At 39.2% G+C, this 12,339-nt stretch overlaps 1 protein-coding gene across 2 annotated transcripts; it reads right to left on the bottom strand.

The window, feature by feature from the left end:
- Nucleotides 1-6: 6 nt before the first annotated feature.
- LOC129717743 (protein asunder) lies at nucleotides 7-2,385 on the bottom strand. 2 transcript variants are annotated; one of them, XM_055667867.1, is made up of 4 exons: nucleotides 2,260-2,385; nucleotides 1,652-2,194; nucleotides 1,146-1,588; nucleotides 7-1,083 (listed from the first exon to the last, which is right to left on the bottom strand). In XM_055667867.1, the coding sequence occupies exons 2-4, from the start codon at nucleotides 2,190-2,192 to the stop codon at nucleotides 64-66; spliced, it is 2,004 nt and encodes a 667-aa protein (XP_055523842.1). In that variant the 5' UTR covers nucleotides 2,193-2,194; nucleotides 2,260-2,385; the 3' UTR covers nucleotides 7-63. The 2 variants fall into 2 exon arrangements, with proteins under 2 accessions (XP_055523842.1, XP_055523841.1); XM_055667866.1 differs by having other exon boundaries at nucleotides 1,652-2,343.
- Between the last annotated feature and the right edge of the window lie 9,954 nt (nucleotides 2,386-12,339).

Here is a 12,339-nt window from a genome sequence, read left to right as displayed (position 1 = left end):
CGAGTGTTTGTTCATTTAAATAAAATTGATTGGTTTTTCTCTTCATACACTAATTCATTTAACTTACTTCACGTCCGGTTGCCTACCCTGGGCGGCAGTTTCGTCTTTTACGCCGAAATTGGGATATAGTTTGGCCACCTGGCCGGGTGGTGTGCAAAGTCTACCGCTGAAATCAATTCGCTTCTGACTTTGAGCTCGCTCCGTCGAAGTAAGAATATCAAACAGTGACTTGGTTCCGCTGTTTGAAGTTTTCTTCGTCGATGATCGGCTGGAACTGGCAAGCAAACTGGTCACCGCACTATCATTCACCACCGACGACATAGAATGAGGCGGAGACATCGGTGAATCAGTTGTCGCCCGGATAACAGACGCTCTGTGAGCTTCTGCTGCCTCATCCTTGTCCTGTGCATCCAACGGATTCCTACTCCTGCAGTCCCGTATGCATTTGAGAACTGCTTTGTGTCCGGCTGAGATTCCACTATAACTAACAACTAGTTCCAACTCGGCCCACAATAACCGATACTGTTCCTCTCGTTTTGCTCCCTTCAGCCGGTGACCCATATTTGGCAAAGCCAACGATTCTTGTCGGGCTTCCAATGCCGCCAACTGATAGATCGATTTCTGACACTGTAGCACTTCATCTTCCGTCAGGTCCAATTTTTGCGTTAACACCAAGATCGCCTCAACAAACTGGCGTGCATTGTATAGGATCGTACTACCTAAAATCAACGGCCAATAACGGGAGCTTTTCGACAGCTTGGAGCGCATTTTAAGCAAATTTTCATCCGCGGTACGCTCGGGAACCGGTTTTAGTGGCACAATCCGATGCAATTGCATCAGTTGACCAAAATCGTTAATCCGATAGTCGGTAACGCGACCGCCACCACCCTCCGAAATGGACGGTGGATCTTCCAAACAACTACGAGCCGTATTGAGCGAATGAATGAAAATTTCCCCTCCGTGGGCCGATAGCAAATGACTGGTTAGCTTTCCACCGGATTTTTTCGGCATCTCCAGCAGTACCGAGCGGCCATTCAACAGGAAATTAATTAGACATGAGCTTGGCCGGGATGTGACGTCCACCTGAAAAAAAAGCAAGTTTAATTAGCTTGATTAGATCCGCTTTTTCTATATCCGTTGCTAACCGGTGTCACACGGCACTGTGCCAGACAGGGTTGCATTTCAGACGAACCACAACTTCTCGGTGTGCACCATTTTAGCGTGACGGTTTCGTAGTCCGCCCCGTCCTTGACGCTATGCGGCAAAACCAGTTCCGTGCCCAGGAACACCGAGTGGGCTTTACTTCCGTGAAAAATTTCCACGTCGTAGTTGGCACTGGAGCTTGCATTCTGTTCCTCCTTCATCGGAATACCGGTGACAGTCGTGCTGGCCAGATCGAAGTGCGGTAAAATAAGGTGCGTCAGCTTGTTGGAGATTTTATTTGCCTTGTTGGAGTGGATTTCCGATTTAAGGATTGGTGAAATGTCAATGAGACTCCTGTTGTTGACCATTGACTCCATGTTCGATGGAAACAGATTGATTATGACAAGGTGACACTGGTCGATGTTTAGGTACTCCTTGTGGCTGGCTGGAAACCAAAAAAAAAAGTATGCATTACTCAACGCGGAAATAGGGGTACAGAGTATCCAACCTGATATCGTGTTCTGCTGCACTAGTACGGTACGAAAAATATCCTCCAGACTCTTCATACTGGCATCATCCCGAGCGGAAGTGATACAAATCACTCGTCCCAGGTTGAACACCACCTGGTCATTGGTGCTAATTTGTTCCTTTTGAAAGTCGGTTGGCTCGGCAAGTGCCTCAATGGCAGCTCGCAGCCCATGGATAACCGAGTAATCGTTGGCCTGCGTTTGCCGCGGAGGGACGCCAACCATCGACATTGCGTTCATGACATGCGTCAAGCTTTGGGTGCTGATGTTCCATGTATTGACGATGTGGGCCGCCGTATCACTAACGACAAAACGTATCAATTTACCAGTCGGGAACAAGTCCCAGGCAATGCGACAATATTCCACCGATGCCTCGACCGCACACGTCCATAAACTCTTGCTAATGGGCGGAATGGGAATTTTGCTCTTTATAAACTCGCAATCGATCGGCGCTTCACACGAAATACCGAAGTACGGTGTGTGATCCAACACAAATACCGTCTTGTGGTTGAACTCGTTCATCGCTAAGCGGGAGGATATTAGAAATTAGATTGGGATTGAAGATTAGGTCATTAATTCTTCGTCACACCTAGCGTATCTGCAGAAGCGTACAAATTAAAACACAATTTTCTTCTGTTTGTTGATATTCCGATGATTTTATGACAGTTTGATGTTTACTAGCAATACTCAGAGGGAGAGATATGCGAAGATAGTGTTGTGAGCCAAACGAACATGTCAAAATTCGAGCCAAACGAACAAGAAAGGTAAACATTGAAAGGTATTGCAATAAGGTTCTATAATGAATATATTTATATTTACACGTTTTTGATGTTCTATTGCTAAAACATGAATTGAGAATGCTCCAAAGTTGCTTCATCACAGTGATTTTTAACTGGTGGTTCACAAACCCTTTGTATGGTCTACAGAATAACGATGAAAGTATATAAAATTAAACATAAACATAAGATTTAACACCTTCACGGTTTTTTGTGATGCACTTTATTATTCCCCAGGATTCCACCGTCACCATCAGCTATACGAGCCGAGTTTAAAAGTTAGTCAACATTGCGCTTTGAGAAGAGATCTGGCACCTCTGATATGTGAAACCTAGTTGCCCAATCAGCGGTTTTTTTCATCGCTTATCTCTCCCTCTGAGGATCTCTAATGTTTACCGGTGTAAGCCAATGTAAACAATACAAAGGTGCGGAGAAATGTAACAGATACAGGTGTATGACAAGTCGATGATATCTCGGCAGTAGAATACACTGGATCAAAACGTATTTTGTTTTGTAATGGAATAAAAACAATAAGATTACAGTGATCACCCGATTATATCTCACCCTGATGGTTTTTGGCGAGATAAAATAGGGAAAGTGATAAAATCGGGAATAAAATTTTATTTTTTTTATTGAAGATGTTAAATCAATAACTAAATACGTGAAATCAGCGATTTTAATTTTTTTTGGAAAATTTAACTGTACAAACATATGAAAAAAGCTGCAGTTGTTTTTTCATAAATCGATATATCTGAATAATGACAAAAGATAGAGAAAAGTTGTCAAGGGATGAATTTGAGAAAACTGTCTGAGCTTTAATTAAAAATAATTAAAAAATTCAATTTGAGATCCTGTACTGAAAAAAAAATTTTCAAAAACAAAAAGTGACTTTAAAAAAATCGATCATCACTATTTTTTTGAAAACATTTTCTTTAGATAGATAATTCAGTTGCCTAAAACTTTTCTGAACAAACTTAAAGGAATAAAAAAACCTAAAATAAATCGATGTAAAGTTGAAAATAAATTACAATGAAGTTTTTTATTCATTCATGTTTTTGTTTGAATTGGTTTTTGTAGCGCAGTACCATAAGCAAAATATTAGATGTTCTCACAACACTAAACTTTGCCGAAGACAGCATGCTGATATCTCTCACATATTGCAACCAGAAAAATCTTGAAATGTAAATAACGATTTTTAATGCCTTCTCATAGAAAATTTTATGTTGCTTGCAATATGTAAGAGATAGAAACATGATATCTTCTGTAAAGTTTCTTGTTTTGAGATCACCTAATACTTTGCCTAAGACACCAAGCGTCTATCTTTATCTAATGAAAAAGTAAATATTCTATCTCACTTTTAGGAGGATTGATCACCCAGCTTTCTACATCAAAAGATGCGTTTTCAAATATTTTGAAACTTCTCCGAACATATTATACGGTTATAATAAACATTTGTATCACTATTCAATTATTCGCACGATAACAGCAAAACGTAACATTGTGCATCGGTTGAATTTTGAATGTAAACTGCATCCAGAATGATACACAGAATTATGAAAAATATCTTAAATATTGAAGCGTAATAGAAAATCAGTTCACCCTGACATTTTTTTAATGAAATGTTTTATGATGATAAAATCGGGTACAGATATAACCGGGTGATAACTGTATCTTGTATTTCAGAATTTTCTGGCACTTAGAAGCTTTTTTGGTGATTTAGAGCTTAAATTGATATCATAGGGTTCATCCACATACCACGTGGACAGATTTTTAACGATTTTGACCCCCCCCCTCCCCCACCGTGGACAACTGCCATATAAATTCTAAAAAAATTGTATGGACCGTGGACACTATCCAAACCCCCCCCCCCCCCAGGAAGCTATCCACGTGGTATGTGGATGGCCCCATATTGAAAGTTGTTCCTGGTTTCCTGGCCTTTAAAAGCACTTTTCGGCGATTCTGACTTCAATATGGAATCATTTTCTATTTTGGCTATTTAAGACATTTAAAAGGGGGTTTTGGCCATTATAAGCTCATATTGGGACCATTTTCTGCTTAGGACTTTTTTTAAATTTGAAGGGGATTTTTGGCCATTCTGAGCTAAATTTGGATTCATTTTCTATTTTGGCTTTTTAGAACTTTAGAAGGGGTTTTTGGCCATCCTGAGCTCAATTTGCGATCATTGTCTTAATAGGCCTTTTATGGCCTTTAAAAGGCGTTTTCAGCCATTCTGAGTTCAATTTGGGATCAATTTCTCTTTAGGCCTTTTCTAGCCTTTATGAGGGGTTTTCGCCATTCTGAGCTCAATTTGGGATCATTTTCTCCTTAGGCGTTTTATAGCCTTTATAAGGGGTTTTCGCCATTCTACGCTTAATTTGGGATCATGTTCAATTTTGGCATTTTCTGGCCTTTAAAAGAGATTTTCGGCCATTCTGAGCTCAATTTGGGATCATTTTCTATTTTGGCTTTTCTGGCCTTTATAAGAGGTTTTCAGCCATTCTGTGCTTAATTTGGGATCATTTTCTTAATAGGCCTTTTCTGGCCTTTAGAAGGGGTTTTTGGCCATTCTGTGCTTAAATTGAGATCATTTTCTTTTTTAGCCTTTTCAGGACTTTAGAAGGGGTTTTGACCTAAGGGAAGATATCTGACTTCTTACTCTTCTTCCTCACCCACCTCGATGATTCCTGATGTTTTTTCATAAGTGATGCCATTCACTAGGAAAATACTTGAATGTTTTTAATGCTTTTTATCAGCGTTATGCACAATTACCCCTGCAGGCGATAGTTTTACCGTCTGGGGGTTACCGGAGAATCTGCATCTTTAATATCCTTAAAATCAAACGTTTTATCCATCAATGATTATGGTTCATTCATTGACCCATCTGAATTGTACTCTCCGCACAGCACAGGCAATATGCCTGGTATGTTCCAAACTTAAGCCAGAACGGACTTGAAAGTAGAAATAAGCTTACACTACACTATTTACTTCCGGCATTGAGCAGCGGTGCAGTTCTTATGCTTCACGCAAAACCGTAATAACTCCTTGCGCACTTTTAGATCTTTTGGTAATTGATATCAGTGATAATCCAAGTCGGATCACTTACAACACCCGTATTTGTACGCTTTGTACTTTATTTTAAATGCTAACTTAAAAATATTTTAGATTATAACAGGTGACATCATAAAAAACATAAATCAAAACAACGAAACATGTTGTTCAGCAACACTGCCAGCAAGCCTGATGATAAATTTTAACGCACACGGGGTTTTCAATTTCAACCAATCAGCGAGTGGTTTCCAAAGTGGATGCAAAACTATACCCAGTTGTCTCCCCTTAGGTTTTGACCATCCTTAGCTCAATTTAGGATCATTTTCAATTTTGGCCTTTTCCGGCCTTTAGAAGAGGTTTTCGGCCATTCTGAGCTCAATTTGGGATCATTTTCTATTTTGACCTTTTCAGAACTTTAGAAGGGGTTTTTGGCCATCTTGAGCTCAATTTGGGATCATTTTCAATTTTGGCCTTTTCTGGCCTTTGAAAGGTGTTTTCGCCATTCTGAGCTTAATTCGAGGTCATTTTCTATTTTGGTCTTTTCAGAAATTTTGAGGGGGTTTTTGGCCATCCTAAGCTCAATTTGGGATCATTTTCAATCATGGCATTTTCTGGCCTTTAAAAAAGGTTTTCGGCCATTCTGAGCTCAATTTGAGATCATTTTCAATATTGGCCTTTCCAGAACTCTAGAAGGGGTTTTTGGCCATCCTGAGCTCAATTCGGGATCATTTTTTATTTTGGATTTTTCTGGCATTTAGAAAAGCTTTTCAGCCATTCTGAGCTTAACTTGGGATCATTTTCTTTTTAGGCCTTTTCAGAACTTTAAAAGGCGTTTTCGGACATTCTGAGCTCAATTTGGGATCACTTTCTCTTTAGGCCTTTTCTGGCCTTTAGAAGGGGTTTTCTACCATTCTGAGCTCAATTTAGGATCATTTTCTATTTTGGCCTTTTCAGAACTTTAGAAAGGGTTTTTGGCCATCCTATGCTCAATTTGGGATCATTTTCAATTTTGGCCTTTTCTGGCCTTTAAAAGGCGTTTTCGACCATTTTGAGCTCAATTTGGGATCATTTTCTATTTTGGCCTTTTCAGAACTCTAGAAGGGGTTTTTGGCCATCCTGAGCTCAATTTGGGATCATTTTCAATTTTGGCCTTTTCTGGCCTTTAAACGGCGTTTTCGGCCATTTTGAGCTCAATTTGGGATCATTTTCTATTTTGGTCTTTTCTGGTCTTTAGAAGAGCTTTTTAGCCATTCCGAGCTTAATTTGGGACCATAGTCTATTTTGGGCTTTTCAGAACTTTTGAAGGGGTTTTGGCCATCCTGAGCTCAATTTGGGATCATTTTCCATTTTGGCCTTTTCTGGTCTTTAATAGGCCTTTTCGGCCTTTCTGAGCTCAATTTGGGATCATTTTCTATTTTGGCCTTTTCAGAACTCAGAACTCTAAAAAGGGTTTTTGGCCATCCCAACCTCAAATTGGGATCATTTTCAATTTTGGCCTTTCCTAGCCTTTAAAAGGCGTTTTCGGCCATTCTGAGCTCAATTTGGGATCATTTTCTATTTTGGCCTTTTCAGAACTTTAGAAGGGGTTTTTGGCCATCCTGAGCTCAATTTGGGATCATTTTCAATTTTGGTCTTTTCTGGTCTTTAAAGGCCTTTTCTGGCCATTCTAAGCTCAATTTGGGATCATTTTCTATTTTGGCCTTTTCAGAACTCTAGAAGGGGTTTTTGGCCATCCTGAGCTCAATTTGGGATCACGCCACCAAATATCGCAATTATTTGCAATTAATATCAGGATTATACGCGACTCGTCTGCCAACGCACACATCTTTTTTTTCTTTTTCTTTTTTTTTTCGTTCGATTCAAACGGTGATGGCCAAGCAAATAGGCCGTTTTTGAAGCTCTCTTGCTGACCGCTTGCTGAGGGTCTATACATTTACTTTTTTCTTGTTTTTGGTTAATGCATATCTGGTTGCTTCGTAACATTGTGTAGTCAGCTGAGATAAATCAATGAGAGATACGTTTCGGTAGTTGCATAATGACTTCATAAGCATATTTTCGAATATTTGAGTCTGTCTTGATTAGGTTATAGGTCCGGTATCCTCGCGTGCGCATTATTTTTGCGGTGTTACATCATCAACCGGAATGAGTTCGGATCGCGTTATGATTTCCGTAGAAGATATAATGAACTCGTACGCGCAATATTTGTTATTATGAACCCGGTATTAGAACTCAGCGCATCGTTTACCAAAACGAAACCTGCTGCAAACCTTTTGCTGCAAACCCTTTTCTCCAACATCCCAGTGATTTCTCGTGGAAGTGCAGAGGTGTTCTCGGCTTCCAATAAAGCGAGTATCACGTCAACAAATTCCCATACACATTCCTTCTTTGACCTGCATTCGGATGCGGCCGGCGCTGGTATTGCCTAATACAAAGATTAAGGTCACCAGTTTTTACACATTGAGGATGAATGTTAATCCCAAGCGTCATCCATTGGTTCTCTGTGTAATTACAGCTGATCTGGCAATAACGGAGTAGCAACCGCGGGCGGTCAATCATGCTCATGCTCATGCTCATCCTGAGCTCAATTTGGGATCATTTTCAATTTTGGTCTTTTCTGGTCTTTAAAAGGCCTTTTCGGCCATTCTAAGCTCAATTTGGGATCATTTTCTATTTTGGCCTTTTCAGAACTCTAGAAGGGGTTTTTGGCATTCTGAGCTCAATTTGGGATCATTTTCAATTTTGGCCTTTTCTGGTCTTTAATAGGCTTTTTCGGCAATTCTGAGCTCAATTTGAGATCATTTTCTATTTTGGCCTTTTCTGGCTTTTAAAAGGCGTTTTCGGCCATTCTGAGCTCAATTTGGGATCATTTTCTATTTTGGCCTTTTCAGAACTCTAGAAGGGGTTTTTGGCCATCCTGAGCTCAATTTGGGATCATTTTCAATTTTGGCTTTTTCTGGTCTTTAAAAGGCCTTTTCGGTCATTCTAAGCTCAATTTGGGATCATTTTCTATTTTGGCCTTTTCAGAACTCTAGAAGGGGTTTTTGACCATCCTATGCTCAATTTGGGATCATTTTCAATTTTGGCCTTTTCTGGTCTTTAAAAGGCTCAATTTGGGATCATTTTCAATTTTGGCCTTTTCAGAACTTTAGAAGGGGTTTTTGGCCATTCTGAGCTCAATTTGTAATCATTTTCTATTTAGGCCTTTTCTGGCCTTTAAACGGCGTTTTCGGCCATTTTGAGCTCAATTTGGGATCATTTTCAATTTTGGCCCTTTAACCGGCGTTTTCGGCCATTTTGAGCTCAATTTGGGATCATTTTCAATTTTGGCCTTTTCTGGCTTTTAAAAGGCGGTTTCGGCCATTCTGAGCTTAATTTGGGATCATTTTCTATTTTGGCCTTTTCAGAACTCTAGAAGGAGTTTTTGGCCATCCTGAGCTCAATTTAATTTTGGCCTGTAAAAGGCGTTTTCGGCCATTCTGAGCTTAATTTGGGATCATTTTATATTTTGGCCTTTTCTGGCCTTTAGAAGAGCTTTTCAGCTATCCTGAGCTTAATTTGGGATCATTTTCAATCTTGACCTTTTCTGGCTTTTAAAAGGCATTTTCGACCATTCTGAGCTTAATTTGGGATCACATTATTTTTAGGCGTTTTATAGTCTTTATAAGGGATTTTCGGCTATTCTGTGCTTAATTTGAGATTATTTTTTTAATAGGCCTTTTCTGGCCTTTAGAAGGGGTTTGTGGCCATTCTGAGCTCAATTTGGGATCATTTTCTATTTTGGCCTTTTCTGGCCTTTAAAAGGCGTTTTCGGCGATTCTGAGCTCAATTTGGGATCATTTTCAATTTTGGCCTTTTCAGAACTTTAGAAGGAGTTTTCGGCCATCCTGAGCCCAATTTAGGATCATTTTCAATTTGGGCCATTTCTGGCCATTAAAAGGCGTTTTCGGCCATTCTGAGCTTAATTTGGGATCATTTGCTATTTTGACCTTTTCAGAACTCTAGAAGGGGTTTTTGGCCATCCTCAGCTCATTTTCAATTTTGGCCTTTTCTGGCCTTTAAAAGGCGTTTTCGGCCATTCTGAGCTTAATTTGGGATCATTTTCTATTTTGGCCTTTTCTGGTCTTTAAGCGGCGTTTTCGGCTATTCTGAGCTCAATTTGGGATCATTTTCTATTTTGGCCTTTTCAGAACTCTAGAAGGGGTTTTTGGCCATCCTAAGCTCATTTTCAATTTTGGCTTTTTCTGGCCTTTACAAGGCGTTTTCGGCCATTCTTTGCTTAATTTGGGATCATTTTCTATTTTGGCCTTTTCTGGCCTTTAAAAGGCGTTTTCGGCCATTCTGAGCTCAATTTGGGATCATTTGCTATTTTGGCCTTCTCAGAACTCTAGAAGGGGTTTTTGGCCATCCTAAGCTCAATTTAGGATCATTTTCAATTTTAGCCTTTTCTGGTCTTTAAAAGGCGTTTTCAGCCATTCTGAGCTCAATTTGGGATCATTTCCAATTTTGGCCTTTTCTGGTCTTTAAAAGGCGTTTTCGGCTATTCTGAGCTCAATTTTGGATCGCTTTCTCTTTAGGCGTTTTATTGTCTTTATGAGAGGTTTTCGCCATTCTGAGCTCAATTTGGGATCATTTTGTCTTTAGGCGTTGTATAGCCTTTCGGCCATTTTTCGGCCATTCTGTGCTTAAATTGAGATCATTTTCTTTTTTAACCTCTTCTGGACTTAGAAGGGGTTTTGGCCATCCTGAGCTCAATTTGGAATCATTTTCTATTTCGGTCTTTTCTTGCCTTTATAAGAGGGTTTCGACCATTCTAAGCTCAATTTGGGATCATTTTATATTTTGGCCTTTTCTGGCCTTTAAAAGGGGTTTTCGTTCATTCTGAGCTTAATGCGGGTTCATTTTCGTTTTGGGCTTTTTCTGGCCTTTAGAAGCACTTTTCGGCGATTCGAATCCAGAATCTAGAAGATCACATTCCGTGCTTCCATGGAGTAAATTTGAATTTTTTTACTCTACCTGCGGGCACGGAAAATGGTTTTCGTCTTCTTTCCGACGGTGTTGGTGGTTCGGAGTTTAAAAACCGGTTTCTAAATGAATTTTTAAGCAGAAACAGCATGGAATTCATCCAACTGTTATATGTGTTTGATTATCCTCGAGCTGCTGCTGATTTTTGGTAATAGGTTTGATTTTATCGACTGAAACTTTCTAATACCGAAACATAATGCTTGTTTTTTTTCCATAAGCAACTGTCAATCGCGTCAAAGGCAATTGATGTGAAGATTTCGTCTGTGTGAGTAAGGAAAAGGATTAAGAAAAAATCCCTGTGCATGAATTTTATGCTGATATCTAAGAGGGTGTAAATTGAGTTTTAAAAAATAGCTTAATTCCCCGTTCACACTATAGGCACTATATATATAGACCTGCGAACTGAATCGTAGCGAGCCAAAACAACTGTCAAACGAGCGAGCCAAAATGAACATAATGAAAAATGTGTATCAATCAAATAACAACATAGAAAACCAGCGTTGCTAGGGTTGCTGCCTTCCACTCCGCAGGTCTATATATATAGTGTTTATAGTTCACACTACACCGCATATCATCTGATATCAGGCGATTCGTGCTATCAAGGCCATATCACCATCCGTATTACCTGATATCCCGAGCTGTCAACGGATATCACTTCGGCTGCATGCTATCGCGGATATCATGTTCGAAAACCAACAATAACCACATTTCAAGCAGTTGGCAACACGGCCAACAGACATTTGACGCAACCCTACAAATTTCGCACTTGGCGTTGCATGCGAGAAAAAGGGAAGGAAATATTTTTGCTATTTTCATCCCGCACATGTTGACAATTGCATATGAGAGTTCGCGTTGGTGCGAGCCGACTAACTGACATCTCTACCCTAATTCAATTTCTCTTGTTGTCTTGTTTTAGCTTTAACCTGTTTTTGTTTTCTTCTCTTTTCATTTACCAAAGCAAATGTCAAATCATATCAGCTTACTCTAATGTGAACGCTCGAGGTGATATCCGCTTCTTTTGAAGATAGTGATATTCTCACTTTGCAACGGATGAAGCAACGCAGATTTTTTTTCGAAGCAATCATTAATTAAAAATACGTTTTTCTTTATTATTCATTCTTTTTTGATTCCGTAAAAAATAGATAAAAAAATTAAACTACAATATAGGAATACAAGAGTTTTTTTCATTCTCTACGTTGAACTACTTTTGTTTTTTTTATTTATTTTTTCTGCTTTTTATTTCCCTTTTTTATTTGCTCACTTTAAAACTACTCAAAGACCTTTTTGTATGTTGTTTTTTTTTGAATATTTTTCGACATCGTTCCGTCTTACCAATTAAGAGTTGATTATACACTGGTTTTGCTTGCTGCTGCTGCTTGTTCTTTTTTTCTGTTTGCTAATTCCTAAAAAATAGTTCTACAAAATTCGCTACCCAAAATGGTACAAAAACATACTTGTTTTATTTCTTTTTGTCTTGATTTCGCTAATTATATATATTTTTGATATTTCAAAAGTAACAGTTTTACAGAGTGTGTCTGCGCCGGTATGTGTGACGGGGCGGGGTGTGAGTGTGTGTAGTTTCATTTATTTATACGTCAACGATTCACTGGCTTACTTTTCCGCCAGTAGAACGGTAGGGGAAAGGAATAACAACACTCCACGCGAAAAAATCCGACTCTAAAAACATAAACTCAACCGGCAATGAACATCGACAAGGAACATAAGTAATAGAAAAAAAGTATTGGTAACGTAACAGTATTATTATAAGCGTTCACTAAATTTAGCTAGAAAACTACCTGCTTGGACTAATACTATTCAGATTG

The sequence above is a fragment of the Wyeomyia smithii genome, chromosome 1, assembly GCF_029784165.1.
Source record: "Wyeomyia smithii strain HCP4-BCI-WySm-NY-G18 chromosome 1, ASM2978416v1, whole genome shotgun sequence".
Lineage (NCBI taxonomy): Eukaryota > Metazoa > Arthropoda > Insecta > Diptera > Culicidae > Wyeomyia > Wyeomyia smithii.
The sequence above is the reverse complement of the archived record's forward strand: the minus strand, read 5'-3'. Positions and strand labels throughout refer to the sequence as shown.